Here is a 16,215-nt window from a genome sequence, read left to right as displayed (position 1 = left end):
GCACAGCACAATTTAAATGACAGGCTGTCACTCTGTCCTTTACATGTACTAGAATGTGGGGAGCAGCTCCTTCATACTAAATGCAGTGGGGGCTTTGTACAAATCTGTGAATCATTTCTTTCTTGGTCAGTTAATCCTTCACGGGGGAAACACTTTAAGTTCTTGAGACAAACCAGTTGAGTCAAACGAGAGTCCATTTTTTCATTCATCCTGTGAATTTTATCAGCCACTGACCACACACATGTAAATACACACACACATGTACACATGCACACATGAACACGAACAAGAACACAAACACACACACACACACACAGACAGACAGACAGACACACACAGACAGACATATATACACACACACACACATATATATACACACACACACACACATACACACACACACACACACATATATATAAACACACACACAGACACACACACACACACACACACACACAGACAGACAGACACACACACAGACACACACACACATATACACACACACACACACACACACACACACACACACACATACACAGAGACAGAGGGAGTCACTTCTTTACACCCACCTAGCTGCACGTTTCACACACAGTGCGCTCAGGAGTTTGAGTGAGGTGGTTCAGTGTTCCTGCCATATGCCTGTTTATTTCTCGCCTTTTTTAAAAGTTTCCCCCTCTTTTTTCCCTCTAGTGTTCCTACTGTACATTTTTATGTTTATTTCACTTTTTTTTTAACAACCCCCACCCCCCCAGTGTGGTATCTCAAGGACTCAGAGGGGCCTCTGTGCTTGGTGTAAACCCACTAACATCTGCAAGTCTGTAGAGTTAGGGAGGGAAGGCATGTAGGGTTAACAGAGTTCAAACACGCACACACACACTCATACACACACACAGACACACACACACACACACACACTCATACACACGCACACACATTCATACACACACACGCACACACACACACACAGATACACACACACTCATACACACACACACTGTGATATGTGCTGATCACACTGTCTGCTCACCAACACAGAACAGGCTGGTATCAGTGTGCTCTTGGAGCCCCTCAGTTAGGAAAGACAAACTCACTTACAGAGTTTGAGAGGCAGGTATGTGGGTTACTCTGTGACATGTGGAGAGGGTGAATGAGGACTGTGAGGGAGGGGGAGTGAGCGGGAAGAGGAGAGAGACATGAGGAGAGATGACTGTACAGGCCTGAGGGGAAGGGAACAGACCTCCTCTTTGTGCGTCTTTATTATTCTAATCTCAGAAGACGGAGCCAACGTCAGCAATGCTGAGGGCACTGGCCTGGACTTCAGTCAGAGGCTGGTCAATGCCTGCCCTGTTTACAGCACTGCCACTATACTTCTCATTACATTTGAATCAATACAGGCTGAACAAACACCCAACGCCTCTCAGCACTGACAAACATTAAAACACAGATTCATGTGAAAGACGCTGCAATCCTTTGAGGTCCCCCTGATTCACACCTTGAACATGTCTCAGATTCTTCCTTTATAGTTTACAGGGTCTTCTTTGTCAGGCATTTAGCATGACTTCCACTGTCGGCGTATCCAAAAAAGTATCTTCCTTAACTCATTCCTGTTTCTTTACTCACTCCTGTTTCTTGGATTCTCAGCTTCATGACAGTACTTTGCATAGCTACTGAAACAGATGAAAGAAAGGTATTCTATTTGATTTGAAGATTCTAATCAGCTGCTGTTTTGGGGCAACATTTTTAGGATTAAGGACCTGAAGATGACAGTAACACTGAGAGGCTGTGTGCTTTTGAGCAGTGTTTAAGGTTTAGGGAACCTGCCGGAGACAGAGGCTTTGATTCCTGAATATGACGGGACTGTGTGTGTAGCGTGAGCCTACGTCAGCTCTGCTAGAGAGGAACTTTGATCAGCCTCTTTCAACGTTCTGGTTTCCAGGAATCAAACCTCTGACCCTGGCTGTTCCCCTAAACCCTAAATCCTTACTGTCATCTTCAGGTCGTTAACCGTAAAAATGTTGCCCCAAAACAGCAGTTGATTAGAACCTTCAAATCAGTTTGAATACCTTTCTTTCATCTGTTTCAGTAACTATGCAAAATACTGTCATGGCACTGAGAGTCCAAGGAACAGAAGAGGGTAAAGAAATGGGAGAGGGTGAGGGAAGACACTTGTTTGGACACACATATGGCGGAAGTCACACTAAATGTCTGGCAAAGAGGACCCTGTAAACTATCGAGAATATATACCATATATATCTCAGCCGACTTTACTGGAAAACAAATTATGATTTTTAAAGATTTTGGTGTTGGCATTTTTATCAGGATTAGTAGTTTGAACACGACTTTAGAGACTGCTGCCTATTCTTAGTAAAATACATCTCGGTGGGTTTCCGACCAATTGCCTGCTCCCCAGATAAGTGAAAAAGAAGTTTTAGAAGTTTTACGTTGAGAGGTTTGCACAACCAGAGCAGCCAAAAGACAAAGGACCTGAGACGGAAAGCTGAGGACGACAAAAGATGTCAGTCAAATCAGTGACCACATGACATGTCATTCTGTGCAGGGAAACGCAGACCACAGCCGAACGAGAAAATCAGTATCACAACAGTGATAGAGAACTTTATCGCCGCATTCTATACAGCACTGTTGGTACAACTGTAAGCCTTGGCTGGAGAAGCTACAGTCACGCTCACACACGTTTGTTTGGATAGGTGTGAGTAAACAACCCTGTGTGCCAAATGCTTGGCATGCAGTCACACTGACACAGGCCATGGGCAGGTCACGCTGATGGAGGGTGGTCTCTACTGATGGCCCTGGACTCACGCGCTACACAGCTACTCCAGATGGGGGCACTACTGAGCACAGACCACCCATCTTGGCCTGACATGACAGGCAGTCTTTATGTGGTAGAGTATGTGATCTTCAGCACATTCACATTGACACAAAAAGGCCTCGTGTGAAGGGGAAAAGTACTGGGGGGATCTGAGACATTCCTTTACCCCTGTCTGACATCAGTCAAAGGTACTGATTCCTCTGTCTGAAGTCAGTCAAAGGTACTGATTGCTCTGCGTGAAATCAGTCAAAGGTACTAATTCCTCTGTCTGAAATCAGTCAAAGGTACTGATTCTTCTGTTTCAATTCGGAGATGTCAGCAAAAGTTACTGATCTTTCTGTCTAAACTCACAGGTATAAGTAAAAGGTTCTGAATCCTCTGTTCCAATGCACAGAAAATGCATGTGCGTGTGTGTGAGTGTTTGTGTGAGTGTGAGTAAGTGTGTGTTTGTGTGCGTGTGTGTGTGTGTGTGTGTGTGTGTGTGTGTGTGTGTGCGCGTGTGTGTGTGAGTGAGTGAGTGTGTGTATGTCTCGGGATGTGTGCGTGTGTGTGTGTGTGTGTGCGCGTGTGAGTGTGTGTGTGAGTGTATGAGTGTGCGTGTGTGCGTGTGTGTGTGTGTGTGTGTGTGTGAGTGTGTATGAGTGTGTGAATGTGTGTGAATATGTGTGTGTGTGCGTTTGAGTGTGTGTGTGTGTGTGTGTGTGTGTGTGTGTGTGTGTGTGTGTGTGTGTGTGAGTGTGTGTGTGTGTGTGTGTGTTTGTGCGTGTCTAACGGGTGATAGACTTCCTTTCAGCTTATGAGTGTAGTCAGTATTTAATGCACATGAGCTGATTTGGCCCCAAACAAAGACATCATTCAGATCCAGACAGGAACCCAAACACCCAGTGGATACCTGTGGTGTAAACATAATAAACTTTATTCATGGTTATTAATTGGGTTCTACAGCTTTTTAACTAAAGCACAATAAGGTCTAAGAATCACACGAGCCATACAGAGGGCACTTTAATAAGAATTCACAAGCATTTTTTCATACTAATTTCAATTTTCCACTTCCAGTTCTCGACTTCACAACTGTGGTTTAACTTTAACCTTTCCATTGTGCATAAAGACATTACGTCCATAATCTCAAATCACTGAATATGTATAGAGGCTGTAAATCAATAAAAGCTGAACAGGTCATTTGTCTTGATGAGGATAGCAGCGTTTGAGGACAATATAAATGTTTTTGTAGTTAATTGGTTTTCCTTTAATGTAGAGAACCTCACAGAACCCCATTCTGAACAAGCTGTTTGAGATGAGTTACATAACAGCACCATGTATGAGGCTGATTACATCCACAGTATCAAAAAAAAAACTTCAGAAGATCGAGAAGCTCCCCTCCTACAATTTGACATGGGGGCGGAGAGGCGAGGAGTTCTTTAAGTGGCAATCTATTTGACATTACACCTCCTCTCTTCTGGGGTCTCTCTCTCTCTCTCTCTTACACCTTCCACTCCCCTACTCCTTAACTCAGTCCACTGGAGAATTCAGAGCAGATGGAGGCAGCTTCTGACTAACACGCAGACCAAGACAGAGCACGGAGACTTCAAGCCTGGGTGAGCTTTATTTTTCATTTAATCGCCAAATTACTCTAATGGGAGATTTAGTCATTATTTTTTTGTTATTTCTCTGAACTCTGTTCTTAAGTATTCCCTGTTCTGATCCCATCTGGTTTGACCTCTGCAGTGACACATTCTGATACTGCCACTCCAGAGCTTAACAATTAGCCAATCAGCTGACTCAGCATGTGCCATTGGATGAGCTCTGTACTGAGCTGAGAAACCCACCTGTACAGAGTACAAAGCATAATAGTAACTGAGTTACACTTTCATATCTGTCTTGCACACTGTGTACACTGTGTTATTGGTATGATTTTGGTAGAATATGGTGTTCACTGGATAACACTTAGCATGCAGGAACATGTATCAAAAATGTGAATTAAAGCAAAAGTTCAGAGCTGTGGAAACATATATGACATGGATGAGCACTTCTACGTACACATATTAATCCTGGTCATTGACTAAATTTCACTGTGAATAGGTCTTCTGTTATTAGGTATTCTCCACTGGAAATTCTCATCCCCAGACTACCTATTTCCAGAAGACTGGCCTTTTATGTGCAGTCTGTTCATGATTTGTAGTCTGAAGCAAACCATCCAGAAACCATTCATATCTTTATTGGGACGGCTTTCAGTTTTAGACTGGCATCAGTGATACAACAAGTGTTTTGTTTTTTGAACTTTTTTTGGATGCTGCTGTGGTTAGACGTATATGTGACTGGAACATTTATTTTAAGGTGGAAATCGGGCCTGGCAGTTGAAGTGAAGATTATGTAACACCTGAGTCAAAGACTCACAGTCATTTTCAATAAATGGACAGTGCAGCACTGTCTAACCTGTCTGTTAGCTTTATTTAGTTCTTTTGCTGATAGGACTCGATTTTTAGTTTTTTGCATGATATATAAGTGATCAAGAACTAGCTCAGTGCTAATACTGGTGTAATAGAAGACACTGTGTTAGTGATGGCTTTATGCTCCACACGATTCAGAAATGTTCCATGACAGACGTTTATATTGGTTTTAAAATCAGTGTGACAAAGTTGCTTTGGTTATATGGAACCAAAAGAGGTTTGGTCACAACAGTTGAATTTATGTGAGGGTGGAACTTATTTACAGCGTTCACCAGTGTCTTGGACAGCCCCCCCCCCCCTCCCCCTGATAATGCTTCTATCTAAACAGCCTTTCTCTTCATTTACAGGGAATATCGTTGGGATTCCTGTCTCTACTCCCTTTAAGGAACTGCAGACACAATAATCACAGTATTTTTTTTTCAACTTTTTCTTTGCAACTCCTGTGAATTTTCAAACAATTGTGTTGCTTCTCTATATTTTTTAAATCTTCCTTCAAAGCCTAGATTTGTCACCTGAATCCCTCTCAAAATGTTCATTACTCTAGCATTTCTCCTCTTACTGGCTCATGTTCCCTCTCTTCAAGCCACTCCAATCGAGAAAAAAAATTCCACAGGATCTAACCAGCCCACTCCACATACCATCAGTCTTAACCTCCCAAAACCTGTTACCACACTGATAAACACCAAGCAGAAAACTCCTCCCACATCCACAAAAGCCACACCCACAAAAGCCACAACCACAAAAGCCACACCCACAAAACCCAGCCAGGTAAATAAGAGCGTATCCCCTCCGGCCAAACCGACTCCTAGCAGCGGCCAGAAAACCGACAAAGACAAACCTGCTGCTAACAGCCAGCCCATTACAGTGGTCATCAGCGAAGGCTGCATCCAAAAAGACCAACAGAAAGATGTGATTAATTCCACCAAAGCTCAGGAGAAAGAACTGAGCCTGAAGCCTGGATCTCCCCTGGTAATGACCCATCGAATCAATCTGCTGCCTGGAGGCGCCTGCACCGGAGGCTGCGAAGCCGAGATGGCCGCTCTGAAAGGACGGGTGGAGTTCCTTGAGAAGGAGATGTCAGCTCTAAAGAAGAAATGTAAATCTGATTTGATTCCTCTTGTGCAAAGAATGTGTGTTGCTGCACAGCAAATTTGCAAGTTTATTTTTCCAGTGGCACAGTTCATTCCAGTTATTTTACGTCCATTAAAAGACCTAGAGGGTTATCAGTATTTGAGAGAAGGTGCTGTTTTCAAGTGTCCTCAGTACACTGTATTTACTCAACTAAGGGTTGATACTAAAGGTACTCCATCATGCGAGGAAGCGTTTAAATAATCCAAGTTTACACTCCTACTTTTCATTTACTAATGGCCAATACGCGGTGCGCCTACGCGAGGTTTAATATACTCCCTAAATTTCTCCACAGGTACAGCCTGCACCGGTGGACAGTGTCCGAACAACTGCAGCAACCAGGGCAAGTGCGAGGGGGGGAAATGCATCTGCCACCAAGGGTTCAGCGGCCCAGACTGCAGCACGACACCGTGCCCCTCCAACTGCAACAAAAAGGGAAAGTGTGTGAAGGGCAAGTGTGTGTGCCAGCAGGGTTACACCGGCCCAGACTGCAGGAAAGGTCAGCCACCGCAGACTGCCATAAACAGATCAATAGAGTGAAGTAAAGATGCGCTAGTTAGCCAGACATAGGGAATTCCTGTAATACGCAGATGCTTCTCCCAAAATTCACTCTTGATTTCTTCAAACAGGGGGTGACAAAAGGGTCAAGGTAACCGTGGAAACTGTGACTATGAAGGTGCCACCTGAGAAGGAAGGCACATCATCCAGGAAAAAGACTCAACTGGACAAGACAATATTTTTGAAGAAAACAGATGAGAAGGGACACAAGCAAACTGTGAAAGCAGATGTTACCAAACCAACAGTTAAACAAGGAGATAAAACCAACTTGGTCAAAGTGCAATCCAATGGCACAACGACAGGGAAAGTTGTGAAGACCGTCGGACAGGTTCTGTTAAAACATCAAGGGGAAAGACACCAAGAGCAAGCTACAAAGGGCAAAACAACAATAATAAAACTTGGCTCTGAGAAGCACCTGAAACCTGACAACAAGAAAGTGAGTGCCAAGCAAGAATCTGTCAAAAAACCCAATGTAAGAAAAGAGAATCTCAAAGACCATCCTGTGATTCAGAATGTAACCCAAACTTTGATGAAGAAATCAAACAGAACTTCAAAAGTCATCTTTGGAGGTTCAGACAAAGGCCCAAAGGGGTCATTAAATGCTACTGTTTCTGTGACAAAGGTGGTTAAAACTGTAGGAACACAAGGAAGTAATGTGACAGATAAGACTAGGGTAAAGATTAGTCATGGAAAAGGGAGGGTAACTATCAACGCAACTTCAACTGAGAAGGACAAAAAATTATCACAGAGCAATGTGACCACGGTTCTCAGAGGAGGAGCTTTTGGGAAGAAAAATGTTGAGAACCAAGTAAATGTTACAGTAACTGAAAGCAAAACTCACACAAAACTATCCAACAGAACTAGCAGCAAATCAACAGCTTTGGGTTCTGTAGAAGTCCATAATATAACTTCCACAGGGTTCATCCTCAGATGGGAGGCCCCCCAAGGGATGTTCAAGAACTTCACGGTGATGAGGAGAGAGCTACACATTGGAGGCAAAGAGAAAGATGAACAAGATGTGGAGGCCACTGAGAAAAGTCACGATACTGTGGAGAAACTTGGTAGCAAAGGGACCCTTACCATGAATGTGACAGAGTCTCAAAAACAGAGTTCTAACAAAACTGTGTCATCCGCCAAAGCTCAGAGTGCTTCCGGTGTGAACACTGATGTGAAGAGCATGAAGAAGTTTTCCCAGGTTCTCTCCGGCACTGCTCGATCCTTTCACTTCAGAAATCTCCGGCCTCAAACACGATACTCCATCTCCCTGTTCGGCTCTAGCCCTGGATCACGATCCAAAATTTACAGACTCACTGTCTCCACAGGTATTCTGTCATGTTTGGTAGGATTCTCTCCACGTACATACTTGCCAAAAACTGTCAATGTAAAAGCTAAGACAGATTTCCTGCCTTCCTGCATTTTAAGATCGCTCTCTCATGATGAATCCATAACGAATGTATGGAAGACCTTGCCTTGTTTGCTCATCCTAAATATTTTTATTGGCTTGTGCCAATGTGAATTTACTCAGTTGAAGGCAAACTGGATGATCAGAGTTCAAAAGAAAAAAAAATGCTTGTTTTGGCTCTCAAACTAAACATTGGAATCTACAGCTTGATGTTAATTGCGTACCCCAGGCAGGCGAAAGGATGTTGGCATCCTCTGCAATCTGGTAGTTAGGGGCTAGAAATTCAGGTTTCCTCTCAAAAGCTAAATTTAACTTGACTCCAGAGTGCAGTATACATACGTGAGAGCAAATATGTAATGAAATGTTTGGCATCGCCCCTTTAACTCAGTACCCTGCTGTTAGATTCTTGTGGAATTTAAGCAGCAGGCCCTTATTTCAGTTTTTCAGCACTAACAATGGGATTCTGTTATTGTGTTAGATTAAGGAATTAGATTATATTAATGTAAGGTTCCATAAACACTTCACCTCTTCACCTCACCTGACCTTTACCTAATGCAGTTATCCAGTTCTGTTAGCCATTTATTGTGATTTAGTATATTATACCCGTATTCTTAAACAGTCTTAACTTTAGAAAGTGTCTCTTTTTCAGTGACTTTTCCAGTGACTTGTCCTATAAATGCTCTCTGTCCAGGTCCAGAGCCACCCACAGACCTGGTCTTCAGCAACATAACCGAGACATCCCTCTCGGTGTCTTGGACCAAGCCAAAAAGCTTAGTAACGGCTTTCAAAGTCATGTATGCCAGCCCTGCCAAAGGTAAACCATGGTGTATGCTGCTTCTTCTCATCCGACACCTTGCTCCATGGGGAAATTGAGAACTAACACTGACATACCTCAATCTTTGCTACAGGAGAAAATGGCTCTATGTTGGTGGACTCCCAACTGTCCCATGTCCTTCTCTCAAATCTGTCCCCTGGATCATCTTATGAAATCAGCGTCAGCTCTTCTCAAGACATGACAGAGAGCGAGCCAGTCACAGCCACTGTGGTCACAGGTATAAGAGGTGTCAACCAATATTGTCACCATGGTCTACAAGACACTAATATCCTGATTTTACGTTAGGTTAATCATGCACTAATCCACTTCTCTAATACAGTCCCAGATTCCCCTGCAAATTTACAGGCAGTAAACATCACAGACACCAAAGCACTGTTGGTATGGAAACCAAGCCAGGCCAAAGTTGATCGCTACATTCTCAGTTACGGGTCTACAAAATGTGAGTGAAATTAAACCAGTTGGTGTCACCGTGGATACAGATCATTAATTCCGTCCATGTACCTTTTTCAAGCCTGAGTTAAACTGCTACGATGTCTCTCCTCAGCTCCAAATGTAACTGTGACTGTTATGGTCTCGGGAAATGCTGTGGAGCATCAGCTTAGGGGTTTGCATCGATCCACCTTGTACACAGTGAAGGTCATGAGTCAAATCAACAGTCTCCAGAGCAAGGTAGTCTCCACGGCCTTCAGGACTGCCAGCGGTAGGTGTGACTTCACATCAATCTCTCTCTCTCCCTTCCAAAGCAAATTCCCTCACTGCCTAACACACTGGCATTTCTAGATCTATAAATTGCAACTTGCAACTGACTCTCTCTTTTCAGTGTTTGGTGTTGCTATATTCCTTTGAATCTGTCATTGTTCTGTTTTGCTGTTTGTTCATCAGGGGTGAAACCGCAAGCTGTGACAGCTGGTGGAGTGACTTCAAACTCAGCTGTTATTTCATGGAAGTCCCCTCGACTGGCTTTCAAAAGCTACAGACTCACTTATCAGCAAGCGGGACAGCTGGCCAAGGTGAATACTTGAATTGTGTCATCGTTTAACGACATTACCGCACAAAAGCAGTGAAACATACAACCTGGATTTGCCAAAAGGATTTGGTGTCTAAGTTCGGTCATTTTACCAGAGTGTCGGTAGTTACTAAATAGCCAGGTTTGCTGTTACCTAATCCCCCAGGGCAAATGTGAAGTTTCTTGCAGTAAGGCTGAATGTGTGTTCTGTGTCCTGTGTTTGAACAGGAGGTGATTCTGAACCCCACGGTGACTCAGTATGAGCTGACGGGACTGCATGCCGACACCAACTACACTGTGAAAGTGGATGGAGAGACAGAGGGACTGTACATTGTAGTTGTTTCTACTGAATTCAGCACCGGTAAATGGGACCTGTTTTTACATTCAAAACTCTACGTCAGAGGTGATCACCATATAACATTGACCTAGTGACAAATGTTTTTTGCCGAACATTTTGGCGGTGAAAAACGTTAACGCTGTCTGGTTCAGAGTGATCATTTATTTTAAACTAAACTGGCTGGCAGATATCCTGGTCACCTCAACTGTAAAGGCACAATTACCCAGTAGATAAAGCAAAAGAGTCCAACAGGTTCTTGTAAATGAACCTTTTCCCCTAAATGAAACACGTGTCAGTGTTAAACATTTCTAAATGTAAAAAAAACGTCCCCAGCACGTAGCGCGACATTCACGTGTGAAATAAAAGTTTTCAAAGACCTCTGTCCAGAGTGCTTGACATCTGACTGAACCTCCAACAATGATAGGCCCCATTCTCCTGTCCAACTCTTTTAATAAAGAATTCCATCATTGGTTTTCCAGCGAAGCTTCCGTACCCATTCCCAGCCGACTGCTCAGAGGTGCAGCTGAACGGCGTGCAGAAGTCCGGGGAGGCGGAGGTGTACCCTGAGGGCGGAGACGGGGAACCCGTGTGGGTGTACTGCGATATGGAGACGGAAGGAGGGGGATGGACGGTAAACACCTCAGGACGTTTTTGGGACTCTAACTGTAGCTTAAAAAACAGCTGCCATTTTTTTTCATTTTGTCATTTTCTGTCTTTTATGAACCTTGGTTCTATTTATTTCCGTTCATTACCTTTGACTGCCGTTTAAACATGACTGGCCAGGTTTCATCGCTACGTATGAATGTTATATGCAGGTTATAAGCCATTAGTTGACACTGACCGGTGCTTTGTCCAGTATCTGACCATGGTAATGTGTTGCATGGGCAAAAAATGCTAAAGGCTTTAGTACATTTAGTAAATTCATGCTGTTCCATGCTACATGTGGAAAAGGCACTATCACTGAAGAGGTAAGAGAAAGCACTGTTCACACCTCTGTGTGTCTTTGGCAGGTTTTTCAGAGAAGAATGGATGGGAAAACAGATTTCTACAGGGGTTGGAAAGACTATGGCAAAGGCTTTGGTCACCTGAGTGCAGAATTCTGGCTGGGTAAGACGTGTTCGCAGAGATAAAAGGATAATAAAGTGTCAAATCAAAAGCGCAAACACAACGCGCACACAGTCAGCAGAGCACGTGGTGGAAAACGAATGGTTTTCATGACGACGAAACACTGGTCTCTGTCTCACGTCCTCTGTCCCAACCCGTTCACTCTACAGGAAATGACCTCCTTCACGCCCTGACCAGTCTGAAGCCGATGAGCCTGCGGATCGACCTTCGGGCAGGAAATGACACGGCTTACGCCCACTACTCCAACTTCTCCGTCGACTCTGAGGCTAATAACTACGCCATTGAGATCTCTGGGTATTCCGGCACAGCTGGTGAGAGAGAGAGGTGGTGGGGGTTGGGGTTGGGGGGGGGGCATATTGTTTAAGTTCAGAGCAACCATTGGTATTTGCATCTGGCTAAAAATTTCGTTATGATTTATGTACAGACAACTCAAACAACAACTTGTACTACCTGGTTTCTTATTTGAGAAACCTGTAATATAAATTAATTGTCATTGTTCTCTTTTCCATCCTTTCATCATCTTGTTTTTATATTTCTGTCTTCCAAAAATATCACATGCAAACATGTCATCTTGCACCATAGACTGGCAGCACTGTGTACTGACTTTGACAGAGCTGTCTGATGCTGGTCAGGCCAGTACAGCATTCCTGAACTGCATAACTTCAAACTGACAGTGCTGTAGGAATCAGATAGCCGCGAGAGTGTAGAACCCATTATCTGAATGATAATATCACAAGTGTTCAGGAAGCTGAGATCCGTATAACAGTTTTCATGTGACACAGCCACCACCTGGGTTTTCCCGCCTCCGTGTTTTTGCAGGTGATTCCATGAGGTATCACAACGGCCGCCCCTTCTCCACCAGGGACAGAGACCCCAGTCCCCTCAGCATTCACTGTGCCAAAGCCTACAGGGGAGGCTGGTGGTACAAAAACTGCTACAAGGCCAACCTTAACGGTCTCTACGCAACCTTCTCTGAGAACCAGGTAATCACACACGTGAGATTCGGCATTCGTCAGAGTCGGCTCGAACGCAGAACACCGGGAGCATCAGGATGTAAAGTGCATTATTTTGTGGGTTTGATGTTGCTTAATTTAAAGCTCTATGACGCGACTGTCACATACACAGTTTACAGAAAGCAAAGAAAACACAACATTAGTTAGTTAGAGAGAGGTAAAGAGAACGCTGAGGTTTGAGAAACACGGTCAAGAGTCTTCTCAAACACAAGCACCACACAAGTAGAAACTGAACAATTGAAAATAGAGATGCTGACACATGAACAGTGGAGTAGAAATTCGTGTTTTTGGAATTTTGGGTCTCTCTCTCTCTCTCTCTGTCTCTCTCTCATCTGTCTGCTGTTGCCTGTGTTCCAGGGCGTGGTGTGGATAGACTGGAGAGGCAAAGACGCGTCCATCCCGTTCACCGAGATGAAGCTCCGCCCCGCCTCCATTACCCATACATCCCAGGGTTAGAGGAGGAGGACGGTGGAAGAGTGGACATCCCCCTCACATACACTGTACTGTGTCACACACATACAAAGATGAAAAACACAATCCCACTGTACATACACCAAATATAAACACGCCCACAGTATAACTCCTGCCTTATTTATAGCCATCAAGCCCCGCCCACTAACTGTAACTGACTCAGTCGGTTCTGTAATAGCACTTCGCTTGATTGACATACACAATCATATACATGTGTGAAATGTTTATAGATATCCCTATGGTCAGCAGCGGTGAGCAGCCTGAGGGAGGAGGGGCATTTTTAGAGATGACACTTTACGTCCTTATACAGTGACTGACACATGTGCTATGACTCCAACACAGGATTTATTATGAAGATCTCGTGTAAAAAGCCACCCCGCAGGGCATTCTGGGAAGCGGCTTCTGTGTGAAGATGACGCGTTACAGTTCATATGGACATTACCCCATCCACTGATCTTTACCATCAACGCATTCCTCTCCTGCGTCTGACGTTCTGCAGCTGAAACGAATGCACTGTCTCACTGTGTCAGCAGCAGCCCACGAGTCTGAGTGTCTGTTCTTATTCATGCAGTGTTCACTGATGGATGGTTTAGACTCCCTGTCTGTGAAATAGGTTTTGTTTTTACTTTTTTGTCTCTCGAAGATACATTAGAGACTAATAAAGCAATATGACTGATTTCCCAGATGCAGTGTGATAATATTCTTCACTATCTCTTTTCACTGAATCAATAATAACAATTAGAGTTAGAAGTAGTTGCAGCAGCAATAGTAGCAGTAGTAGATGCAGTAACTGTAGTAGTTGTAGTCGTAGATGCAGTGGTAGTAATTGTAGCAATAGTATTAATAGTAATGCTAAAGGTAGAGTTTTGAGGGTAGATGTTGAAATACCACCAGTAGCATTAACAGTAGTAGTAGTAATGCATTTTTGCTGGTAACATTTGGAACCATTCTCGCATTGAAACACTTAGCCAAAATGTCAACGGTCACAAAATATTTCAAGCCTGATCACAAATCAGAGGTGGTTTTGCTCTTTCACTTTCCCCTGTGGAACAGTCCTGTTGCAGACACAGCTCTCTGTGGAGCCGCCGGATCATTTTACGGCGAAGGCCTTCCTGGGCTGTGGTCAACATTTGGACTGTGGTCCAGTCAAGGGCAGAGCTCCAGCTCAACACATACACATCTCATTTATCGGATCCACAGCTTTCTACTGTGCTTCACTGTACTCACCAACAAACACTCAATCTCCGCACGCTGAATGGGAACCTTTCTGCCTAAGCCTGAGGTAATAAATCTGAGTAAAGTTTAGAACCAATGCTTTACAATAGTTTACACAGCACCCTCGTCATAATTCTCACTTTGTTGGATCAGCACTTTGATTCAGTCCAGCTCACAAATAACTTAACCTCACATGGCCTCAAATCTTTGGATTCAAACCCTCGTCCGGAAACCGAATTAATCAACGCTCCTATAAAAACGCGTAGTATGACGTCTTTTCGAAAACTGAATGAATTTCTGTATGTGTTCGGCTTTGGTTTGGTCCAGAGTCCGCGTGACCCGGCCCGTGTCCGTGTCTCCTCAGTCTCATTCCTCAAACTCGAGCATTTAGCCGTGACGGGAAAACCACGACTTCACAGAGAACATAGAGATGAAGGCTAAAACAACATTTACTCATCCTTGAGGAGAAAGATGGATGGACATTAAATAGAAGTGTGTGTGTGTGTGGGGGGGGGGGGGGGTAATGAAAGACTGCAGGAGAGATTATAAAAGGGGGAGGCGGACCACAGGGGGAGCTCTCAGATGGTGGAAGATGGCAGTGTGTGTGTCTGTGATTGGCGTAGGAGCTGTCGTCGTGTTGTTCTCTCTGTGGATGGTGCTTATCCACTTTAGAAAACACAGGCAGGAGGGCGACACAGACAGCCAGTCCACAGGTAAGGCCTTACGCCCCTGCGCTACGTCAAAGTGACGGTTTGGTGTTTCTGTAATATCGGTCCGTACCCTCTGCCATGTGTTTTGTCCAGAAACGAGATTTGACTGATCAGAGGATTCCTGTTTGGAGAAGCACGTTACAGTGATGGAGCTGAGAAATGCAGCTGTGATGTTTTTATGCAGCTGAATGGCATTTCCATCTCTGGCTTATCTGGGATGTTGTGAACATTAATTTCAATTTTCAATGTGTATGTTTTGTGTTTAGGACTAGACTAAGTGGTCACGGAGTACTGCAGTACCACTCCATTTGAATGCATTACAATAGGTTGCCTGGGTGGAGTTCATTAAAAAAAGGCAAAGGTTCATTGGGCCCAGACAACAAAAGGAAAAGCATTTTCGGTGTCTGTTTCACGCTGTTTCATTGTTGTGCTGGATAAAAAAATCTTCTTCCTCACCCTCTCTTCTGTGTACCAGCTGAACCCAGACTCCTTCAATCTCTCTATCAGTTCTACCCTCGATCTCTCTCTCCCTCTCTGCCTGGTCCCCCCTCACTCCCTCTCCTGGGAAACATGTGGGACCTCACCAGAGATCACCTGCCACTCCACCTGACCTCGCTGGCCTGTCGCTATGGAAACATCTACCGCCTGAACTGTGGTAACACCAGTAAGTGAAATTAAAACACCAAAAAAACACAATTATTTATTGAAATGTTTCTCACCATACATTCAAAATGAAGCCAAACAAAACAACACAGAGATTTGCCAGTTATTTAAAAAAAATCCCTCTGCCAAATTTTGCAGTGACATCACATGTAAAATGTCTGTGAATTTTTGTCATGCTTTTTTGTGTTTGTGTGTGAAACAACTTCCAATGTCTGACTGACATCTTGCTTTAAATAGTAAATAGTAACTGGCTGTTTTGAAGACCCACAGAAACGTGCTGTGTGAGGTTGGTAGCAGGGGTGTGTTTTCTGACCCTAAACAGTTACTGTTACAGCCATGGTTGTTCTCAGCAGCTCTGACATCATCAGGGAAGCTCTGGTGAAGAAATGGTCTGATTTTGCTGGGAGACCACATTCTTATACTGGTAAAATTCCAGTTAAAGGACATCCATTCCTTTAGTCAAATTCTCATTCTACAA

General features: G+C 44.0%; 2 protein-coding genes across 2 annotated transcripts in view; both read left to right on the top strand.

Annotated features, from left to right (window-relative positions):
• The first annotated feature begins 6,246 nt into the window (after positions 1-6,246).
• tnxba (tenascin XBa) lies at positions 6,247-13,134 on the top strand. Its single transcript, XM_030783268.1, has 15 exons — positions 6,247-6,370; positions 6,698-6,901; positions 7,032-7,293; positions 7,891-8,282; positions 9,054-9,176; positions 9,271-9,414; positions 9,517-9,636; positions 9,742-9,897; positions 10,095-10,207; positions 10,432-10,564; positions 11,020-11,171; positions 11,551-11,647; positions 11,815-11,976; positions 12,485-12,648; positions 13,036-13,134. The coding sequence occupies exons 1-15, from the start codon at positions 6,247-6,249 to the stop codon at positions 13,132-13,134; spliced, it is 2,445 nt and encodes an 814-aa protein (XP_030639128.1).
• A 2,426-nt stretch (positions 13,135-15,560) lies between these two features.
• Positions 15,561-16,215, top strand: part of cyp21a2 (cytochrome P450, family 21, subfamily A, polypeptide 2) — a 6,215-nt gene continuing 5,560 nt past the window's right edge. The window contains exons 1-2 of the mRNA XM_030782628.1: positions 15,561-15,738; positions 16,072-16,161. Coding sequence (XP_030638488.1) covers positions 15,645-15,738; positions 16,072-16,161 — 184 coding nt within the window. The 5' untranslated portion in view covers positions 15,561-15,644. The remainder of the gene's footprint in view (positions 15,739-16,071; positions 16,162-16,215) is intronic.

This window comes from Chanos chanos, chromosome 8 (genome assembly GCF_902362185.1).
Source record: "Chanos chanos chromosome 8, fChaCha1.1, whole genome shotgun sequence".
In the NCBI taxonomy this organism is placed as follows: Eukaryota; Metazoa; Chordata; class Actinopteri; order Gonorynchiformes; family Chanidae; genus Chanos; species Chanos chanos.
The sequence above is the reverse complement of the archived record's forward strand: the minus strand, read 5'-3'. Positions and strand labels throughout refer to the sequence as shown.